This window comes from Impatiens glandulifera, chromosome 8, assembly GCF_907164915.1.
Source record: "Impatiens glandulifera chromosome 8, dImpGla2.1, whole genome shotgun sequence".
Taxonomy (NCBI): domain Eukaryota; kingdom Viridiplantae; phylum Streptophyta; class Magnoliopsida; order Ericales; family Balsaminaceae; genus Impatiens; species Impatiens glandulifera.
In genome coordinates this window covers 25926436-25949704 of record NC_061869.1, presented here as the reverse complement: position 1 = coordinate 25949704, position 23269 = coordinate 25926436, and the positions used below count along the sequence as shown (strand labels likewise).

Here is a 23269-nt window from a genome sequence, read left to right as displayed (position 1 = left end):
GACGATTTTTCTTTCTTCATATTTTTTTTCTTTCTTCTTCCTCTCTCGCTCCCTTTCTTATTTCTTTCTTCTTCCTCTCCCACTCCCATTCTTCTTTCTTTCTTCGATTCTGTTTCGTCCTCTGCCCATCCTCCGCCCCATAGATCTGATTCCGCCCGTCCTCCGTCCACAGATCTGATTCTGCCCATCGATCTGATTCACATATCTGATCTGATTTCGTGCCATCTCATTTGTTCTTTCACTAATCCTTCTAGGTAATTCTTCTTTTACTATTCATTGTACATAATCAATCTATCTATCTGATTCTGGTGTGTGGTTTTATTTTTAGGTTGGTATTTGGCTTGTAAACTTGTACAGGTTGATGTCCCTTTAGTTCAAGAAATTTTTGGGTTGCGGAAAAAAGCTATAAAGCCAATACCTTTAAAAACTAGACGATTCTCTGATATTTACAACCGCATGGACTCCTTCCTAGATTCCACTTCATCTCACGGGTAAGTAAATCAACTTCATTCTCACCAATATCTATATATATATATTGTATAACTTTATTCTATAATAGAGATATGAGAATTGAAAATTCAGAACCAGTATTATTTGAATCAACAACAGCCTTCAACTGAAATCCATATATATAATTATCATATGTTTTTTTATGAACTGAAATCTTCATGTTAAAACTGTATGTTTAACGATGATATGGTGTTATAGGATGGCTTCTTCTTCTTCAACTGGTTAATTAGAAGAAAGATTGTTCTTTGTTTGAGACATCAAATGACTGATTGTAGGGTTGTGGAAGAAGCATCATAAAGACTCTAGTTAATATTTTAATATCATTTCTGAGAGCAGCGCTAACGCTCTTAGTAACAATTAAAAGTCATTACCGAGAGTCGTTCATTGATCTCGGTTATAATATATATCTGAGAACTTAATATGCACTCGCAAATACCTTTTTTTTCACCGACAACTTTACCACCGAGACGTTGCGAGAGCATTGATCGCTCTCGGAGAATTCTTTCACCGAAGGCATGTGGCCTTCCTCCGACGGTTTTGCCCTCCTTAATAAACAATGTTTTACTAGTGTTTGTTCATAACTTAGTTGAATTAAGATGAAAAAAAATGAAGAAATATTAAATGTAGTCTCTTATGAATGTTATACTTGAATGACACCATTATACTTATGTACCAACTTCCATATTAAGCATGAAAAACTACATTCAAAAGAAAGGCAAGCTTACTTGCATTCTTAGTGATACCGTGAGAAAAACTACATTCAAAAAGAGAAATGTCAATGTTTTGAACAATTAGAAGAATCACTACTCTTTGTGGCATTGAGACATGTACTGCCATCTATAGTCCCCAACCCGTCTAGCCATCAACTCGTCTAGCCATCAATAGATGAAGCAAGGAGACTTATCACGAAATTCAAGAGTTTTTTTTAAGGTAAATTGATAGAAAAATTAAGAAGATTAATTTTAGAACCGGCCATATACTACAATTTTTGAATATTTATTCTAAATAATCAAAAAGGGAGAAATTGATAGAAAAATTAAGTAGATTAATTTTGGAACCGGCTAGACGAACTAAACAGAGGTTAATCTTCATGTGCAGGTACTTCTAAAACCGTATAAACCGGTTGGGGCATCAAAAACCGGTTGCTACTACCTCAAAGAAACTAGCCTCGAGTGATCAAGTCAAAGATCAGAGGAACCGGCTCTACCTTTTCAAAGCAACCGGTTAACGAAGAACAAAAGATTACACTCCAACCGGATCATAATGCACAAGACACAGAAACCGGATGGTACAGATCAAAAGTCAGAAGATTCAAATTTCAAGAGTGACGTATCATGACGGAGGAAACGTGTCTCGAAAGAATAAAAGAAGATCGGATCCGATCAGAAGCATGCGAGGAAAGCAATGATGCTTTGTTGATCCGATGCTGACAACCGGAGGCGGATGTTCAACACGTGTTACAATCTGAAAAACCGGCTATGTCATCATATGCTCAGAGTCACCTGCATGAATGCCAGGTGTTGAGGAAGTTGAAGCGTGCAAGCAACCTCTCTGCAAACAGGCGTGATAATGATCGACCAATCCGCAAGTGAGAGAAGAAAGTAGCCGTTAGCTAATTTCAGCTATAAAAGGAAGACGGATCGTCTTCATTCAATGCAGTTCGGTAGTTGTAGTTGTGAGCAATCATAAATTCTGAAAGTCATAAAGCATTAAATTCTAGAGAGATAAAGTCCTGTATTCAAAAACCGGTGTGTTTAAAACCGGAAGCTTTGTGTGTGTTGTTTTGTTGAGTTGTTGTATTACATCAAAGTGTGAGTTTGGTGTAACCGGCGAGTAGCGAAGTTGGGCTCGACCGGCAGTGTTGTTGTAACTCTAAAGAGTTAGTGGAGATCCTTCTCATAACCTGAGAAGAAGGGGTGACGTAGGAGGGTTTTCTCCGAACATCCATAAACAAATTTCCTGTCTCGTGTTCTTTCATTCGCTTTCATTTCTTGCTTTCTTAACGTAAACCGCAAACTAATCATACTTCCAAAACCGGTCACTCTCCTCCATTAAACCAACTCCTTCCTAAAACATCATCTAAAAGTCGCATTCGTTGCTTCAACCTGAAACAGACATTTCCGCCCTTGAACCCGGTTCAAGAGTCTGTGACAGGTTGTGCAGTGCTGAGAAAGGTTTTAGTCTTTAACCGGACTATCACCAAAGAGTTGTGTGTTGTGTAAGCGGCCACCCTTTCTGAAACCGGAAAACACCCCGGTCCTCCAAGGGCGTCCCCGATCCTAACAAGTGGTATCAGAGCGAGGATCTTACAACTCAAGCAACCGAACAAAATGGGAAGCATGACCCACAACGACAAGCCGCCAATGCTAAACAGCGAAGCGTTTAGTAGTTGGAAGAAACAGATGTATCTACATCTGATTACGTTAGATGATGAGATGAGCCGAGTCCTGAAAGAGGGACCGATCAAGATCAACAAGGAGGAAAGCCAATGGACGAGTGAAGATTGGAGAAGAAGCAACCTGGACAACCATTGCATGAGGCATATCTATAAGGCTATAGATAACAACACTTTGAATAAAATATCAGAGTGTGAAAATGAAAAGGAAGTCTGGGAAACGATCATTCAGATCCACGAGGGAAACGAAAGAACCAAGGAGAACAAAATCTTGGTGGCTACGCAGAAGTATGAAAACATAAGGATGAAACCGGGAGAAAATATGAAGGAATTTAGCAACCGGTTCACCAGCGTAGTAAACGAGCTTCAGACACTCGGAAAGAAGTATGACAACCGAGAAGTGATCATCAAAGCTTTAAGATCTTTGCCAAGCACGTGGGATATCAAGACCATGGTGATGAGGGAATCAAGCACCCTTGGGCAGATGAAGTTGCATGATGTGTTTGAGGACTTGAAAGCCTACGAATTCGAGATCAAGTTTCGGATCGAAGATGAAGCATCTACATCAACCGCAACAAGAGCTTTGGTCACATCGGTGGAACCGGCGGCTCCAGTATCAACCGCACCGGCTCCAGTCAAAAACACTGATCAAATAACCGACGATGTGATGGCAATGCTAGCCCAGAAATTCGGGAAATTCATGAAGAAGAGCCAGCCACCATCTAATAATGATTTTAATTATAACTATGTAGATAAATCAAACAAGAGATGTTATAACTGTGATGGTTTTGGACATTTCAAGTCAGAGTGTAGAAAACCAAGAAGAGACGATAGAAAACCGGAAGGAAACTATCAAGGAAATAACTATCAAGGGAATAACTATCAAGGCAACCGGTATTAGGGAAACAATTATCAAGGAAACAATTATCGGGGAAACAACAACAACCAACAAACGACTACCGAAGAAACGATGATCAACATGCTGATGAAGGAAAGGAGATCCAAAAAGCACTCATTGCATCCGACGGTGGAAGCGAGTGGGCATACTCCGATAATGAAGATGGTGAAGAGAAAGTAACCTGCTTCATGGCAAACGACGAAGAGGTATTTGATTTCTCTTCTGATGAGTTTACTAAAGAAGATCTAGTTTCTGCACTCAACCAAATGGTTGCTGAGTTCAGAAATATATCTGCGTATATACCAACACATGTAGAACCTAAAACCGAACAAATAAATGATGAAAACGATAAAACATGTGAAATCGAAACGTATGAACCGGATGAACTATTCTCCGATAATGAGAAGACAGTTCAACCGGTAACCGAAACCGATGAACGAGCAATGTACGTCACGGCTGCGTGGGAGAGATCATGTCAAGTAGTGAAACAAATGTGTAACTATAAACGACATCCGAAGTGTAGATATGGTATCGGCTATGATCCAAGTAAACAAAATGAAACAAAACAATCCAACGGGATGAAACTAACGAAAAATAATCTTCCGTTTATAAAATTTGTCAAAAGTTCACAAACCGAAAATAACCTAAAACCGGAAGAAACGCTTAAGTATGTAGGTCCTAACGAATCTGAAAAATGGCTTCATCCTGAGAGAAGGAAAGCCAACCGGAAACCAAGTAAAACAAATAAAACTCGACATCAAAGAAGCCCATCACCACATAAGGCATTCTTGAGCAACGGCCAAGAAGTTAAGCCAAATATTATCAAAACAATAACCGGGAAAGTGATCCGACTAATTCAAGTCTGGATCCCAAAGGGACTAATCAACCATGGACCCAACTAAATGTGGGTACCAAAAAGGTGTAAATAATTGTTTGTTGCAGGTTAGGAGGAGCAACCGGTTGAAGAATTCTGAATGGTACTTATACAGTGGATGCTCAAGGCACATGACCGGAAACAAGGAGCTACTGACCGACATCAAGTACGAAACCGGAGCATTCATCACATTCGGGGATAACTCAAAAGGTAAAACTGTGGGCAAGGGTAAGATTGTCCATGGTGAATTATCCATAAATAATGTGCTATTAGTAGAAAAACTAAGCTTTAATTTGCTAAGCATAAGCCAAATGTGTGACGTGGGCTACAAAGTTGAATTTCATAAAAACTCATGCTTAGTCAAAAATCAAAATAATGACACTTTGTTAACCGGTAACCGGATGGGAAACATTTACAAAGTAAATTGGAAAACTGATTTCGAAAAACCTGTGTGTATGATAGCCGGAAATGATCCAAACTGGTTGTGGCATAAACGGCTAAATCACTTGAATTTCAAAACGATTAACTTTATTTGTTCCAAGGAACTAGTTCACGGTTTTCCAAACGTTAAATTCTCAAAAGATAAAGTATGTGCTGCATGTCAAATGGGAAAACAAGTGAAATCATCTTTTAAAAGTAAAGAAATTATCAATCTGAAAGATGTTTAGAACTTTTGCATATGGATTTGTTTGGTCCGGTTAAAGTAACTAGTTTAGGAGGCATGCATTATACTATGGTAGTTGTTGATGATTACTCTAAATTTACTTGGGTTACTTTCCTAGCTTCTAAAAATCAAGCAACTCCAAACTTGATTAAACTGATTTTGAGAATACAAAATGAAAAATCTATTAAAGTAAACAGAATCAGAAGTGATAGAGGAACTGAGTTTATAAACAGTAATTTAACCACTTTTCTTGATGATTCCGGTATTAGGCACGAGTTGTCTAGTGCCAGAACTCCTCAACAAAATGGCCTGGCTGAGAGAAGAAACCGAACTCTCAAGGAAGCCGCAAGGTCAATGTTAGCCGATTCGGGTATCGCTCAAAAGTTTTGGGCTGAAGCTATCAACACCGCTTGCTATACACAAAATCGATCTTTAGTAACTAAACGGTTTTCGAAAACTCCTTTTGAAATTTATTTTGATCAAATTCCAAGGGTACGGTATTTTCGAATTTTTGGTAGTAAATGCTTTGTTCACAATAACGGCAAGAAGTACTTGACCGCTTTTGATGCTAAATCCGATGAGGGAATAATGTTGGGATATTCAGCTGTGAGTAAAGCCTACAGAGTATACAATACTAGGACTTTAACAGTTGAAGAAACCGCACACGTTGTTTTCGATGAATCGGTTGAGCGAAACACTGCATTACCCTTCGACCTTCACAACAGAATGGAAAATTTCAATATCTATTCTGATGATGAAGACGAGGTTCCGGTTTTTAGACGCTTTGTCAAGGACCAAGCGGTTGATGTTGAAATTCAGCCTGATCAAGCTGCCTTACCGCAGAAAGTTGACGCTTCAGTTTCTACTGAAGAAATCGGTCGGTCTGACTCTGTTCAACCTACCGATCAGTCTAACCTTGATCAGCCAACCGAAAGCTTGATAGACACGTCTCGGATTAACCTCAGAAGGAACAAAAATCATCCTCTTGAACTAGTAATAGGTAACATATCCTCACCCGTCCGAACTAGGCAACAAAATTTGGATCACTATGGAAACTCTGCTTTCATATCACAAATTGAGCCGAAAAATGTGGATGAAGCACTATCAGATCCAGATTGGATCTTGGCAATGCAAGAGGAATTAAACGAGTTTGAGAGAAATAAAGTCTGGTACCTAGTTCCTAGACCGAAAAACAAACCGGTTATAGGCACACGATGGGTATTCAGAAATAAACTCAATGAAGACGGTTTAGTTACGAGGAACAAAGCCCGGTTAGTGGCTCAAGGCTATAAGCAGGAAGAAGACATTGATTTTGAAGAATCATTCGCCCCTGTAGCTAGACTTGAGGCCATTAGAATATTTTTAGCATACGCAGCTTTCAAAAAGTTCAAAGTTTATCAAATGGATGTTAAAAGCGCTTTTCTAAACGGTAAGGTAAATGAAGAGGTGTATGTTAACCAACCTCCAGGTTTTAAAAATCCAGAACATGAAAATCACGTTTACCGGCTGAATAAAGCCCTTTACGGTTTGAAACAAGCTCCAAGAGCTTGGTATGATACTTTAACACAATTTCTATTTGATCATAAATTTACAATAGGTTCGGTAGACAAAACCCTTTTTCAATTTGAAAGAAAGGAGCAAATTCTACTGGTTCAAATTTATGTTGATGATATCATATTCGGGTCAACCGATCCAAAGTTATATGACAAATTTTCGAAAATGATGACTGATAGATTTCAAATGAGTATGATGGGGGAAATGAGTTTCTTTCTAGGACTTCAGGTTAAGCAGATGGAAGCCGGAATCTTTATAAGCCAACCGAAGTATACAGCCGAACTGCTGAAGAGATTTGGGATGGATACATGTGCCGAAGCGGCTACGCCAATGAGTCCTTCCGTGAAGCTGGACAAAGATGATGATGGTCAAGCCATTGACATCACAGCATATCGAGGAATGATCGGATCGCTGCTGTATCTCACGGCAAGCCGACCTGATATTCTGTTTGCGGTTGGAGTGTGCGGAAGGTTCCAAGCAAATCCACAGCAATCTCACTATACGGCGGCTAAAAGAATATTAAAATATTTGAAGGGAACTCAAGAAGTGGGACTCTGGTATCCAAAAGACTCGAGCTTCAATCTAATAAGCTACTCAGATGCCGATTACGCGGGGTGCAAAATCGACAGAAAGAGTACAAGTGGAACTTGTCAGTTTCTGGGTGACCGGTTAGTCACTTGGAGCAGCAAGAAACAAACATCCGTTGCAACGTCAACCGCAGAGGCGGAGTACTTAGCGGCTGGAAGCTGCTGTGCACAACTCCTCTGGATTCAACAGCAACTCAGGGACTTCGGAATAGAAGCAAAGGAGTCTCCAATCTTCTGTGACAACACCAGCGCCATAGCGATCACATACAATCCGGTGTTGCACTCAAGAACAAAGCATATCGACATCCGACATCATTTCATCCGGGAGCACGTTCAGGAGAAACACATCCGGCTGGAATATGTGTCGACCGAGCAACAAGTAGCGGACATCTTCACGAAACCGCTACAGGAAGCTAAGTTTTCACATTTTCGAAATATCTTGGGTCTTACTAATCTTAATCAATTGATATAATCATAATGCATGCTTGTATATAAAACCAGGATATGTGTTCAGGGAGAAGCCAAAGCTTCTCAAACCATATTCAAATAGGCCATTAATAAATCAAATATGCTAACCGGGAGGAAGTCTCCGGTTATGCCCGATCACTTCATAATTTCAAATCAAATGTATGTTTACTATACGGTTGAAATAACCGGGTTGAAGTGGATAAAACAAATCCAAAGTTGAACAATTGTTGATATCAATCAACTGTTTTTCATAAATGGAAATATCCTACTAAAACCGGTCATGGAAAACCGCTTAGTACATATGCACTCTGGTCTGATGAAATGAACTTTTCCGGTTAACCTGAGATGACTGACCGAGTTTTCGTGCATGTTTTGAAAAATGAAGCCTGTAATTAATTAAAATTAGTCTACCACAATCGAGATGACGACATGTGTCCATCATCAAGAGAGGGAGACTTACATCTTGTCAATAGATATTTTTCATCATTGCTATCTTAGTAATTATTAGATTTACCTTGGAAATAACCATTAGTTACTTCAACAAGTTAAGTCTATTAAATAGCTGATGACATCATCAGGCATGCTTAACCTCATTAAAGACCAAGCCGAATCCCCAGGCTATATAAACCATCCTTAATCCTTTTCAAAAACATCACAAGTTCACTATTCACAAGTATCATTCTTGAGATAAAATTCTCTCTCTCTCAAAAACATGAATACCAACTCCCTAGCCAAGAAGATCCTATTGGCAGATTTTGAATCAATCTACCAATATGAGGATCATGAAGTAAAGGAAATGTTCTTAGCCATAGAAAGGAGTGGGCTAAGAAGTTTTCTTGAGAACAGATTCATCATCGACTACCTTGTAGTCGAAGAACTGTTTGAGACCGCGAAAGAGGTGCATCGAGATATACTCGTTGCACAGGTTTACGGTCAAAAATTCCTATTCAGCGAGACGGATTTCGCTGTATACTGCGGCTTACCCAATGAAGGGGTAACCGACCTAACCTATTCTCCGGTGACAATGGAAGAAATGTGTCGCCGGTTCTCTGGATCTGACATCCCGGTTAAACCCTGGGGTGCTAAGAGTCAACTTTCTCACAAGTACCAGATTCTCTGCGAGATTCTGGGAAAATCTGTCTTGTGCAGAGAGAAAAGTTACTATTACACTCAAAGGGTCTTCGAGATGATGATCGCCGTAACGGTTGGGACACCGGTTAACTGGTCCTGGATCATCTTCAGTAACCTGAAGAAGATGCTTCTCTCCAACAAAACCGGCTACGCTCCTCAGCTGAGCGGTTTCTGTGCAAGTCTGGACATCCACTCCGGAGCCTTCGTCACTCTTCACCCAAGGCACGTGCTCACCAAAGAACGAGTACAAGAGATGATCGACCGGTGGGAAGCGGTTAAAGCCAGAAGAATTCAAGCGGCTGAGGCTTCAAATGCTCAAGCGACTGAGTCATCAAATGTCTAAACCTGTCTTTCCTCTTTTCTTTTATCTTTTCTTTACAAAACCGGTACTCTTGCTGTACTACCGGTTTCGTACTCCAATCAATGAATCAGATTTCTTTCCTTTCCAAGTCAAAATCTAAAATATTCAATGCGTCGTATCAAAATAAATCGTATCACTCTTGGAAACATAAATTCTCATTATCAAAAAGCATGCCTGACTTGATTTGACAAGACTTGCCTTTATTCTCTTGGAAAATCACAAAAACATTAATGACTAAGCATAAACGGCTAGATGTTTCAAATCCTCTCATTAAATGCTCTCATTCACTCCAGGCTATAAAAGGGGACTCAACTTCCATTTTTCAAAACACGCCTTCAAGCATTCCTCTCTCTAAAAACTCGAAAGCTCAAGAACTCTCTCAAACCTTCTTCACTACTCATCATCATGTCTGCCGAGATAAGAAACACCCTGATCATTGATTTTGAAGATATCAAACACAGTTCCTACTATGAATGCATTTATCAGCATGTCATAGAGTCTGGCCTGAAAGGCTTTCTCAAGGGTTCGGACCTCATCCTCGTGGAGGAGGTGTGCGAATTCTACAACAACGGTCATGTTTTGGATGATGGCAGCATTCGCACCATCATCGACGGTCAGTTCCTCCAGTTTTCTGAGGAGGAATTTGCCACCTTCTTTCACCTTCCAACGGAAGGTTTCTCTGATTTTCCGACGTCGTATTTACCGGCTAAGGAAACCTTTTTCAAGATCTTCTCTTCTTCATACACTCCTGTTAAGGACTTTGGGAAGAAAGAAGATCTCGCTCCTCACTACCAAGTCTTTCACGATTTGGTCCAAAGGTCTATCATAGGCCGAATGCCCAATCAGAACTACAGCCGGGAGGCATTCGATATTATGATAGCCATCATCCGCGAAACCGCCATCAACTGGGCATCCTATCTTTTCAATAAGCTGAAGCAACTTATGACTGGTAAAAGAGGAAGGATCAGCTACGCTCCTCAGTTCACCCGGTTTCTCATGTCCAAGCGCCGCAACCTTGGAAAAGCTGTTCCGGTTGGATCCTTCAACACCATCACTATAGATATGATCTATAAATGTGTGTTAAGAATTCAGGAACGGTCTCCTCAAAACACCATGGAGAAGTGGTATGAAAGGAGGTTGGAAGGAGGATGGTTTACTAAATAATTCTCTTTCTTTTCGTTTTCTTTCCGGTTTCTGGTCATTTTGTTGTACGACCAGAACCGCTCCTATGTTAATCATTTCCTTTCCCGTATTAATGAAATGTTTCAACTCTTAAAATGTCTCCGGTTTTTCATTCACATTATTCCTTTCCGGTTCTTCAAACTTATACAAAAAACTTAAAGTTAACTTAACAATCTCCGGTTAACAAGACTTCAAGAGAAACCGGAACTTCGAGCAAAGATGAAAATTTGAAAAATCTTAACCGCCCACAGTTTTACCTGTCAAAATTTACCGCCCATCGAATTTCCTCTTTTACCGCCGAAAGTTACGGCAGTAACTTTTTGGAGGGAAAGTTGGCGCCAAAACATCAAATTGACGGTTCATCTTCAAAACCGCTTGGAACCGCCATCTATATAAACTCAAATCAGCCCATTCAACACACGTGCTTTCTCTCTCTAAAAATTTCCAAAACTTCAAAGCTTTCCTCTCTCCGATCATCATCGTTCTTCATCTTTTCGTTTCCAAAACATTATGGATCTAGGCAAAGCTCCATTCCAATGGATGTTACAAGTAGATTTCGCAGATATTGACGAGCATGCTGACGATAAGAACAAGGCTGTTCTTCAACTTCTACGAGAATCTGGATTGGAGAAGTTCCTTTCTGGTCCGTTCACCATTCATCCGGCGGCGGTGACGGAGTTCTTAGCGACGGCGACGCTGTCGAAGAGGAAGATCTCGGCTACTGTCAACGGGAAGGCCGTCCTCATCACCGAAGAAATCTTTGCGGAAGCCCTTGGTCTGCCCAACACAGGTTCAGACCTAAAGTTCGACTTAACCGAAGCAGAATCAAATGTTGCCCGGTTGGTTGTATCTTTCTCAGGTCAGGATCTGGTGATCCACTCCAGCCGGAAGATCAAGCTAAAACCGGAATACAGATGGTTAGTGACCATCATCGCCAAATCACTCCAAGGAAGGGGAGGTAATTTCGATATCCTCACAAAATTTAAGCTCAGAATGTTGTTGGCCATTGTCCGCGGAGACAAGGTGGACTGGGGATACGTTATATACGAAGAGTTTTGTCAAATGGTGATAAAGAAAGATGGCCGGGTGCAGGCCTATGCTATGCAAATCGTCAAAATTCTTGAGTTCCTTAATGTGGAACTAGGTGAAGGCATACCGCTTCCGATCTCCAATATCCTTGACTCTGAGTCAATGACCGAAAAACCGGAGAAGACGATCAAACCAAAATCCTCAAAGACTAAATCCTCTAAGGGAGCCAGTTCATCGGTTCCAGTTGAAGAAGAAACAAGACAGAAGAAACCGTCAAGAAAAGCGGTTTAAGCAGAAGTACCACCAGAACCGAAGAGGAGGAAGAAGGTAGCCGCAAAGAAGAGTTCAAAGAAACCGGCGGACTCCGAGAAAACGTTTTCCTCGGACAATCCACCGGAAAGAACCGCAGATGTCTTTCAGCCCATCCCCATCAACACCGTTATTCCAGTTCCCATTCCATCCAATTCTCCAAGGCAAACCGAATCTTCGGGGAGCAAGGAGAACAAGTCAAACTCAAAGGAGGAGGCAGAAGCAAATGTTCACTCTGCAACCTCCAAGTCACCCAGTAAGCAAGTTGAGGAGGTATTGGCCGATGTGGGCCTGAATACCTCAGAAGCAATTCAGAATGTGGTCCAGGAGATAACAAGAGAAACCAAAGAGGACGATGTTTCAAGTCGTCGAAAGCCAGATGATCAGGTTGAAATACCTGATCAGAATGAAGCACAACCGGTCGATAAGACGGCCAAAACAACAGAAATTGCACCTCCGGTTCAGGAGGGAAATATTGAAGAACAGGAACCTTCCGGTTCCGCAGGAGGGAAGATGATCACAGAAAATCAACCAGCACCAACACCTGAAGGTTCCACTCAGGTAGATAAAGGCAAAGGAATTCTCATTGAAGAAACAACGGCAACCGGAACAGGCACGCTGCAAACCAATCCTCAACATGAAGCCATAACCGGGGACGATATTCCTTACACCATAGAGAAAGAAAATGAGATCTTCGAGGAGCTAATTCAAGACATGAACAAAGGGGCAAGTGATGCGCTAGCGCCATACATCTTGTGGGTGAAGCTCCGATGCGAAACCAAGTTATCCGACATGCTTCCAGGTTTTAGTGGAAACAAACAATGGGAAAAGCTCATCCAGCTGGAAGAAAGGGCACTTACTTTGGCTAATACCAACCTAATTCAACCGGCGTTTAACAAAGCTCCGGTAATCCTTGAAAATGCTCGGTTACAGGCAGTTGAGAATGCGTTTCAAGGAACCCAAGGAAAGATACTAAACCCGATTGAAATGAGGATGGCCGAACGATTTCTTGGGGTACGTGAACAGCTTGTGCGAAATCTTGATCGTCTTGACATGCAGTGGTGGAAAAGTTGCCAACGTCAATTCAACAATGCTGAATTATATCAAAGTAAGCCATTTTTTATGAGTAGTGAGACATTCGGAACCTCTGAAAACCTGGGACAAGAAGCCTCTCAACCGGTCAAAACTCTGGAAATAGATCAAATCAAGCAAGCGATGGCTGAAACGGTTGACTCTTGCATTGGAAAGTTCAAAGCCGTAACCGACGAAAGAATTACAGTGGCTGAAGATAAACTGTCAAATTCTCTACAAACCATGATGGACACGACCATGCAGACAACAGTACAAACCATGATTGCCGAGTCCGTTAAAGCCGCAACCGCTCCACTTTTGGACATGCTGCAAGCAATGGCAATTCAAATCGGGGAAATGTCCAAGGTTCAAGACACTACAACTCTGATGCAAATCGAAAAGGATGCTGAAACCGCAAAGAAACTGCAAGAGGAAGAGATAGAAAGGGAACGGTTACAGAAGGAGACTGAAGATAAAGACTATGCGCTTGCCCAACAATGCAACGAAGAAGAGCAGGCCAACGCCCAGGAACTCTCTCTGGCTCAACCGTCCCACTCCATGAGTACAAGGAACAAGAAGAAGCGAAGTGCAGTTAAGAATGTGATGAAGAGGGCAGAACAGAAAACAGCCTTACCAGTCGTGATAAATGCACAACCGCTTGATGAGGAAGAAGAAGAAGATCCGGAGGAACTCCATCAACGGAAGAAAAGGACAACCGGAGAATTCACAGCAACTCCAAGCTTCAGACCTCCAAATGTTCCACCGCCTCCACCACCAAAGCCAGTTTGTGCCAACTTCGATCTCAAGAATAAGGGTACCGGTCATTCAAGTGTATGGGCCGGTGTGCTAATCGATGCCGAAAGACGTGCTAGAGAACACAGAGCAAGGCAAGAAGAAGAAAGAAGACGGTTGGAGAAGGAGCAAGAAAAAGAGCAACACAAGGGGGGATCATCCAAGCCCTAAACCTCTTTATTTCTTTACTATGAACAATTATGCTTTATTCTGTTTCAGAAACTTGGTTACCCTGCTCTTTCTAATAGGTTCTAACATATTTCTCTCAAAAACAATCAAACTCATGTTTTTAAACCGGCCATATATTACATGTTTTGAATATTTATTCTAAATAATCAAAAAGGGAGAAATTGATAGAAAATTAAGTAGATTAATTTTTCTAAACTGGCTACTAAGCAAATTTTTAAACAGGCCATACATTACATGTTTTGAATATTTATTCTAAATAATCAAAAAGGGAGAAATTGATAGAAAAATTAAGAAGATTAATTTTAGAACCGGCCATATACTACAATTTTTGAATATTTATTCTAAATAATCAAAAAGGGAGAAATTGATAGAAAAATTAAGTAGATTAATTTTGGAACCGGCCAGACGAACTAAACAGAGGTTAATCTTCATGTGCAGGTACTTCTAAAACCGTATGAACCGGTTGGGGCATCAAAAACCGGTTGCTACTACCTCAAAGAAACCAGGCTCGAGTGATCAAGTCAAAGATCAGAGGAACCGGCTCTACCTTTTCAAAGCAACCGGTTAACGAAGAACAAAAGATTACACTCCAACCGGATCATAATGCACAAGACACAGAAACCGGATGGTACAGATCAAAAGTCAGAAGATTCAAATTTCAAGAGTGACGTACCATGACGGAGGAAACGTGTCTCGAAAGAATAAAAGAAGATCGGATCCGATCAGAAGCATGCGAGGAAAGCAATGATGCTTTGTTGATCCGATGCTGACAACCGGAGGCGGATGTTCAACACGTGTTACAATCTGAAAAACCGGCTATGTCATCATATGCTCAGAGTCACCTGCATGAATGTCAGGTGTTGAGGAAGTTGAGGCGTGCAAGCAACCTCTCTGCAAACAGGCGTGATAATGATCGACCAATCCGCAAGTGAGAGAAGAAAGTAGCCGTTAACTAATTTCAGCTATAAAAGGAAGACGGATCGTCTTCATTCAATGCAATTCGGTAGTTGTAGTTGTGAGCAATCATAAATTCTGAAAGTCATAAAGCATTAAATTCTAGAGAGATAAAGTCCTGTATTCAAAAACCGGTGTGCTTAAAACCGGAAGCTTTGTGTGTGTTGTTTTGTTGAGTTGTTGTATTACATCAAAGTGTGAGTTTGGTGTAACCGGCGAGTAGCGAAGTTGGGCTCGACCGGCAGTGTTGTTGTAACTCTAAAGAGTTAGTGGAGATCCTTCTCATAACCTGAGAAGAAGGGGTGACGTAGGAGGGTTTGCTCCGAACATCCATAAACAAATTTCCTGTCTCGTGTTCTTTCATTCGCTTTCATTTCTTGCTTTCTTAACGTAAACCGCAAACTAATCATACTTCCAAAACCGGTCACTCTCCTCCATTAAACCAACTCCTTCCTAAAACATCATCTAAAAGTCGCATTCGTTGCTTCAACCTGAAACAGACATTTTCGCCCTTGAACCCGGTTCAAGAGTCTGTGACAGGTTGTGCAGTGCTGAGAAAGGTTTTAGTCTTTAACCGGACTATCACCAAAGAGTTGTGTGTTGTGTAAGCGGCCACCCTTTCTGAAACCGGAAAACACCCCAGTCCTCCAAGGGCGTCCCCGATCCTAACATAAATCAAGTAAAAGTAAGGTAAACGAAGATACCTTCAAAAGATAATGACTTGAGAAGATGGAATAGGAGTGTAAAAAACAAAAACAAAAAGAAAGTATGATGGAATTAATGACGCATATCATGTTTCAATGCATGATGGATCAACTAATTATAGTTACCAACCAGAATTTGATGGAGGTTGAGAGGATGATGGAGACATGGGTACAGGGACTCCTCTTTCACATATCCTCCTCTAGGAGGCGAAATAAATGGTGGTACTGATAACAAACATCTTGTTTTGAGCCATCATGAATTCATTCCTCCAAATCATGAGAGGTTTCAATCTTTGAGGTCGGAGGAGTGATGGCCAACAATTTGTTTTGAGCCATCCAAATCATGAAAGATTTCAATCATAGAGTGTCCACTTTTCCATCAAGCCCAACATGACATATTCTTCTCCTAAAATGGCCTTTCTGTCTCCGAACATGACAAATCCTTCTCCTGCCAATCGTCCACAATTTTCCCGGGAAATGACATTGCCTACATGCATCATAACATGGGAATTTTATACCCAAGCAACCAACCCGCCCTTCCTTACTTCCATAACTCTAACATAGGCCCATATGGCCCCTCTTTACATTAAAAGACTTTAATGATGCAGTCTCCTATATGTATATTTCTTTCATTTTTTTCTCTAAGTTTTTTAGTTGTCGAGTTTATTTATTTTGATTAAAGTTGCTAGTTGTTGTGTCTTAAGGTTGTTTCTTGTCATGGTCCTTTGTTTTATTTCATTGATATCTATATCATATTCATTTTAAGTTTGTATTTGATTGATAACATTATCATTTCATTGAAATATTTATTTTTATTTTCCAAATATAATAAATAGATTTCTTAAGGGTGATCAATTATGATTGCAAAAGAAACATTAACACTCACTAGAATTAAATTGGGAAATAAAGACGTGCATACCGTCTCTAATACTCGTTTCCTGTCGCTAAATATAACTGGCGACAGTGTTTGGTCCTGTCGCCATTCCGACACTATAGCTTCCGTAACTATTTTGCCACATAATACATTACCATGGCTAAAGATTTGGCCACTGGATTAAAATAACGTCGCTAAAAGCTTAATTTTTTTAAGAGTTTTTTCTTTTTTCTACCGTATTTTTTTTCAATTCAGTTTGATATGAATATAAAAATTTATAAAAAAAATGCTGAAAATTTACATTGTACAATTCTAACAAAATAATCAAGTTTATATATATATAATTTTTTTTTGACAAACTAGAAAAAATTGTACTTTTCTTAATCATGATTAACTAACTAAACTGAGTTTATTTATGGTTTCAAGTTGATTTTGGTCAATTTTGAATTTTAGGGGGTGTTATTCCATCCTTTCGGATGAGTCTTGAGCTCCCAACTTGTAAGAAACATTTGTCTTACTCATCCCACAACCTATAAGCAACTTGAAGGAATGAAATCAAAGATGCAACATTACTCAAAGCCAAGGGAAATAGATTTGCAATAAGCGTGTTCAAGTGCGGCTTTGGTGTAGTGGTGTATAACATTTGGCAAGAACGGAATGCAAGGGTAAATGGCAAAACCCGCAGGAATGTTGAAGAGTTATGAAAAGATATTGTATCGGATTGCAGCGTCCTTGCGGGAACGTGGACAAGAATTCCATGCACGGAGCAGAACTGGAATATCTGTAAGAACTGGAATTTACCATTTTTTAAACTCACTAGAATTGAAAACATTGTAATCAGATAATTCATTTATGTTTTTAGCTTTTTAATTTTTATTCAGAATGTTATGACTTCAAAATCATTCTAGGTCTATCTAAAATAATCTCTTAAACTCGTGATTTTTTTCTCATTTTTTGGATTTTTGAATAAAATAACGTTAAGTCGTTTTTTCCCAAAAAAAAAAAAAACAACTTGAAATATTTTAATTTATCTTACTAATAAATAAATAGATAATATTCAATGCATACCATATAGATGAACAATAGACTAGGAAAATCAAACTTAACACTACTGTTCAATAATTTTTTTTAAACATAATTGAATATTGTCTACATAAACCAAAATAAATAATAAAGTAAATAAGCGTATAATGCTCTTTTAACTAATTAATAAAAAAAGTAGTAGAATACCTTTAAGAAGTCTAATAGTAGTAGGGTATCTCTTAAGAAGTCATTGACTATGAACTATTAGAGTATAAATCAAATAAATTGGGAGAGAAACCACCAATGCCCTTTTGAATGTTTCAATTAATAACGAAAAAAATGTCCACTACATGATTGATTTTCATATATAATATGCGCAGTATTCTTCCAAACAAAAATTCAATTTCAATGCCTAACAAATAAAATTATATTAAAAAAGGCTTCATACAAAGCATCGAACTTTCACCTTATAAGTAGTTAAAGACATAAATCTAAATCATGAAAAACAAATCAATAAGATTAACTGTATAAACAATAAAAATAAAATCAGATGAGGTTATTTGAAAACAACCCAAATTCAAACTAAGTGTGTGTTTATGGAGAGTGATCAAATATACCATGTCAAGAGAAAAGGTTGATCTAGTTTATTAAAGAATAATATTTTATTGGTTATAGTGTCAAGACTAGACAATGGGAATTGACCATAGATAAGAATCATCTTATAAATTAACACAAAAGAACATACAAAATTTGAATCATCCCAATATGAAATATATTATCAAACACAACCAATCATATAAAACGAAAAATCATATAAAACGAAATATGTATAATACCTTCTTTAAATGACTTTTATGCCATACAAAGATAACCAAATCTAGGGTATGCTAACTCGACATACATTGTGCATGCTAATGTGCATATATATTGGTGACTTCAAATAATTGATCCTCATTTTCAAGACTAGAACAATTAAACAAACAACTCATTATTAAATATCACAAAAATTGTTTTTTTCAAAATTTAGAGTAATGTATTAATATATAGCAACCACTCGTGAAGATTATAGATAAAGGAAATATATGTTTTTTCCAATTTTTCAAACTTATAAAAATCTTTAAAATACTTCTTGAGAAAGTAATAATGTACATCAAAATGATTTTAAAATTACACTTCTTGCTCTTATAGCACTTAATTTTACGCAATCATTGAGAAACACAAAAAAAAAAGATGAGATACCTATAAACCGTTAAAAGGTCTTTTGATATTAGGGTTTTGATGAGTGAGTGTAGATATTTTCCCCGAACCGGTCCGACCGCAAAACTGGTGAATGACCGTTCCAACTTTTGAACCAGCCTAAATCCGGTCGGTTCGCCTGGATTCAGTTCCGAAAATTATTGGTTCGAAAGGTAAGCCCACTACATATAATCTTTTCCTTTCTAAATATTGGAAGGGTTGCGGCAGATGATTTAGATGGTTTTCCGAAAATGACATTTTTCATGCAGTTTTGGAGGATGGGACCTTGAAGATTTGGGAATTCCTGAGAGCGAAACTCTAAAGGCTTCAATTAGCACTAGCTCGGTTTATGTTTCCAACTCCCCTGGAATGCCTGTGAGCTAAATTTGGACACAAAAATCATCCATTTGCTTCAGCTGGACACTTTGATACTGCAATTAGTTTATTGAGCCGGCAATTGGGAATAAAATGAATTTTGGTTCGATGAAACCCATGTTTCTTTATCTTTATTTTGGCAGCCATTCATAATTACGTGCATTTTTTCTGCGCCAATCATCTCACTGGCTATTGAGCGCGGACTTGAATGGCAAAAAACCGAGTTGATGACCCGAATAACTTTGCAAATAAGAGAAATGGTGAGACAAAAATAGTGAGACCACTTATTTAAAAAAATTAAGTTAATGAACCTAAATGAAAATAAAAAAGTTATTTGATGTTTTATTAAAAAGCGTTTATTAATCAAAATGTATAATTTTCTGAAAACATTATACAAATTCCTTAGCTTAACGACGCATATTATGCGTCAATATTTATCTGACGGAAAAATTTAACTTGGTATATGTATAGATTATGTGCTCATATAATCTTTGGGAAATTTAGATAGATGAAAACAGAGCCATAACTTTAGTTGATTTTGTTATGCATGTAAGGTTAAAATATGTTAATATTAGACTATTTTGGACAACAATAGTAGACGCGTAATTATTGGATATTATACTGTTACAGGTTACGAAGGGTCGTAATAACTTATTTTTTAAAATTTAATTATATAGAAAATATAAATAATAAATAAAAAAGGATCATTTACGTCACACGGTGACATTAACCAACGAGAGTGCGACGTAAATTTTGATTTTGGAGGAGATTTGGTTAAGTGTTTACATATATATATTAGAGGGATTTCCTTAGGGTTTCTTCACCGCCTCTTTTGCCTACTTATCTACAGCGAGAGTCGATCAATCTTTTCATGTTGGACCGTACCGATATGATTCCACAAAGCGGAAAAGAATTATGGAGTCATGAAAATTCATCTGTTTCCATGGGTCCTAGCATCCAGTGCTCCGCCGATTAATTTGGGGCACCCAGTAATCTTGGCATCCAAGAGGTAACTTTTGTGTTTTATATATATGTTTATGTGGTGGTTGGATTCAGTTTGGTATTCAGGGTAAGAGACCTCGTACCATTGCTTTCTTTTAAATCAGTTATCATTTGATGTTGATTCATTAAGATGGGACCGTTTTCCTAATTAATTTTGGCCGAACCTCTTTTTTGTTTTGATTGGTACTGTTAGAGGGCTTTTTGTGATCAAGCTACAAAAAAATTATTGGATATAATTTTAAGGTGTTTCTTGGTCAATTGTTACAAATAGTTACTTGTTCAATTGAATACAGAAGGGTTACTTGAATATATATAATGGATTATTAATTACCTTAGGTCTTTGGCTACAATAGGGTTACTTAAGAAATATTAGTTGAGTACATGTTTTTGGGATAGAAAGGCTCTTCTTGTCTACATGGCTACAAAATAAGTAATTGGATACAATTATAAGGGTGTTACTTGGTAAATTGTTACAAATAGTTACTTGTTTAATTGAATATAGAAGGGTCACTTGAATATATATATATATATATATATATATATATATATATATATATATATATATATATATATAATGGATTATTAATTACCTATGTATTTGATTACAAGAGGGTTAATTGAGAAATGTTAGTTGAATACATGTTTATGGGGATAGAAAAGCTCTTCTTGTCAATATGGCTACAAAATAAATAATTTCATACAACGTCAAAAGAGTTATTTGGTAAATATGTTACAAATAGGTTACTTGGTTAATTGAGTGTTGAAGGGGGGCTTGGCTATTATAGATTTTTGATTACATAGGGTCTTTGACTACAAAGGGGTTAATTGATTTACAAAATGAGGACTTATATATTCTAAAAAAAGGTATGACTTTAAGGGGTTACAAAGGGGCTTCTTGTCACATGGCTACAAAAGTGAGTTACTTGGTCAATTGGTTACAAATATTTATTTGGCTAATTGAATATAGAATGGTTATATGGCTATAATTGAATTTTTCTTTTTATTAGATAGGGTCTTTTGCTACAAAAGGTGTTTAAGATCTTAGATCTACCACACCTTCATGATTTATGGGGACTTAGGTGCATGGTTAACTTTTGGATTATTTTTTTTCTTCACTTTGAAGTACATTTTTTAATTATCAAAAGAAAAATAATTTGTTCGATCGAGTGACTTTTTAGCGTAAAAATTTTTATTTGAAATAATTTTATATTTTAGAAAACATACTTATTTATTTATGAGAAACATGTAAGGTCTTATCAAATTATCATGTTTATTTACATAATTTTTATTTATAAAAAATAAATAAGTTAAAACTATATTTATGTGCTTAGACAAGGTAATATTTTAAATGGAAATATTATAATATATCAATGTTTTGATTAATTATCTAAAAAGGACACTTATTTGTTAAATTCAATCAAATATGGAAAAATATATGAAAGATTATTTCATCATATTTTCCTTATCGATAGAGCACTATTTTATTTTAATTAAAAATATTAATAGTAAAAGGAATTACTTTTTACGGTAGTAAATCTTTTCCAAGATTTAAATAATCTTATCACTAATTATTTTGAATTAATTTATTTTTATTAGTTTTGATAAATGATAATGGTTATAAAGTGATACTATAATTCTTCAATCATATAAACAAATTTGAATTCAAATTTAAAAATAAATCATTTTGAAGGAATATCCATTCAAAGTACATTTATTTAGAATTTAAATGCATTTATATTTTTCTTCTAAATAAATGCTAAATGATATTGATAAATAATTTATAAAACACAGATTTGCTTCTAAATAAATGCTAAATGATATGGATAAATAATTTTTTCTATAATTATGTTTGTGTATGGTGAGGGAATCCATAAAAATATATTTCATTGAAATATTTCAAAATAAAAATATTATATTTTTGGATTATTACTGTTATAATTCAAAAGAAGAAAAATATTAAATAATATATTAATTTTATATCATAATTACTTATTTAATCTACAATTATTTATAATATAGGAAACTAGATTTTATGGTGGTAAATCTTACCATTAATACAAAATCTAAAAAAAAAATTCTAAAGTTTTGGTTCACAATATTGATTAAACTGTATCTAGATGGAGTCTTTCAAACTAATTTTCTTCAATTTTTTTTCTTCTAAAAATCTGTATTTATAGAGAGTTCTACTCATTAACAAATCCCACTACATTGAGAAAAAAAGAGTTTTCTTATTCAATTCTTCTTTGTAAAAATACCATGACTAGAAAGAAAGTTAACCTTACTTATATTCTCAATAATGATGCAAAAAGAAACACGTACAAGAAAAGAAAACTTAGTGTTGTGAAGCAACTAGATGAAATCACCGCTCTGTGCGATGTTGAAGCGTGTACCGTCATCTATAGTGACTTTGATCCCCAACCTGTTGTTTGGCCGTCTATGAATGAAGTACGAAGACTCATTACAAAGTACCAGAGTTTTCCGAAGGCCGATCAAGGAAAACGAAAGTTCAACCAAGAAACCTTCACGAGGCAGATGCTCCAAAAGATACAAGAGAAACTAAGAAGACAGGAAAGAGAGAACCGTCATAGTGAGATGACTCATACCATGTTTCAATCAATGATGAATCCACAACATGCTATGTCAGGTCTGAATACCGAAGAAGATTTCAAGGACCTGGCTAGAGTTATCGGTCAGAACTTGATGGAGGTTAACAGGATGATGGACTCCTCCTCTTTCAACCCTCCAACTCATGGGGGATTTGGCTCTTGCATGGCGCCAACATGACATGTCCTCTTCCGGCCATGGAGTTTCCGCCTCCTTATAACATGGGGTTTGAACATCCTAACACTGGATTTGAGACCAGTTACATGAATTTCCAACCTCCCAACTTGGAAATTCAGCCTCTACCATCTGATTTCCAGCAAAATAACATGCCATACAATGATCCTAACATGGAATTTCAGCCTCTTCCATCTGATTTCCCGCAGAATGGCATGCCATACCCAAGCAACCCGCCTCCATTTCCTCACTATCATAACGAAGACATGGGGCCACATGATCCATCTTTACATTAAGGGAATGTCTTCT

The 23269-nt window shown here is 37.6% G+C and overlaps 1 protein-coding gene across 1 annotated transcript; it reads left to right on the top strand.

The window, feature by feature from the left end:
- Positions 1-22438: 22438 nt before the first annotated feature.
- Positions 22439-22966, top strand: LOC124913221 (agamous-like MADS-box protein AGL80). Its single transcript, XM_047453818.1, has one exon. It carries the CDS (start codon positions 22439-22441, stop codon positions 22964-22966), a length of 528 nt encoding a protein of 175 aa, XP_047309774.1.
- The last annotated feature ends 303 nt before the right edge of the window (positions 22967-23269 follow it).

Bases quoted from the DNA above. Each gene is read 5' to 3' on its own strand.
- LOC124913221 (XM_047453818.1), top strand. From the start codon at position 22,439: ATGACTAGAAAGAAAGTTAACCTTACTTATATTCTCAATAATGATGCA.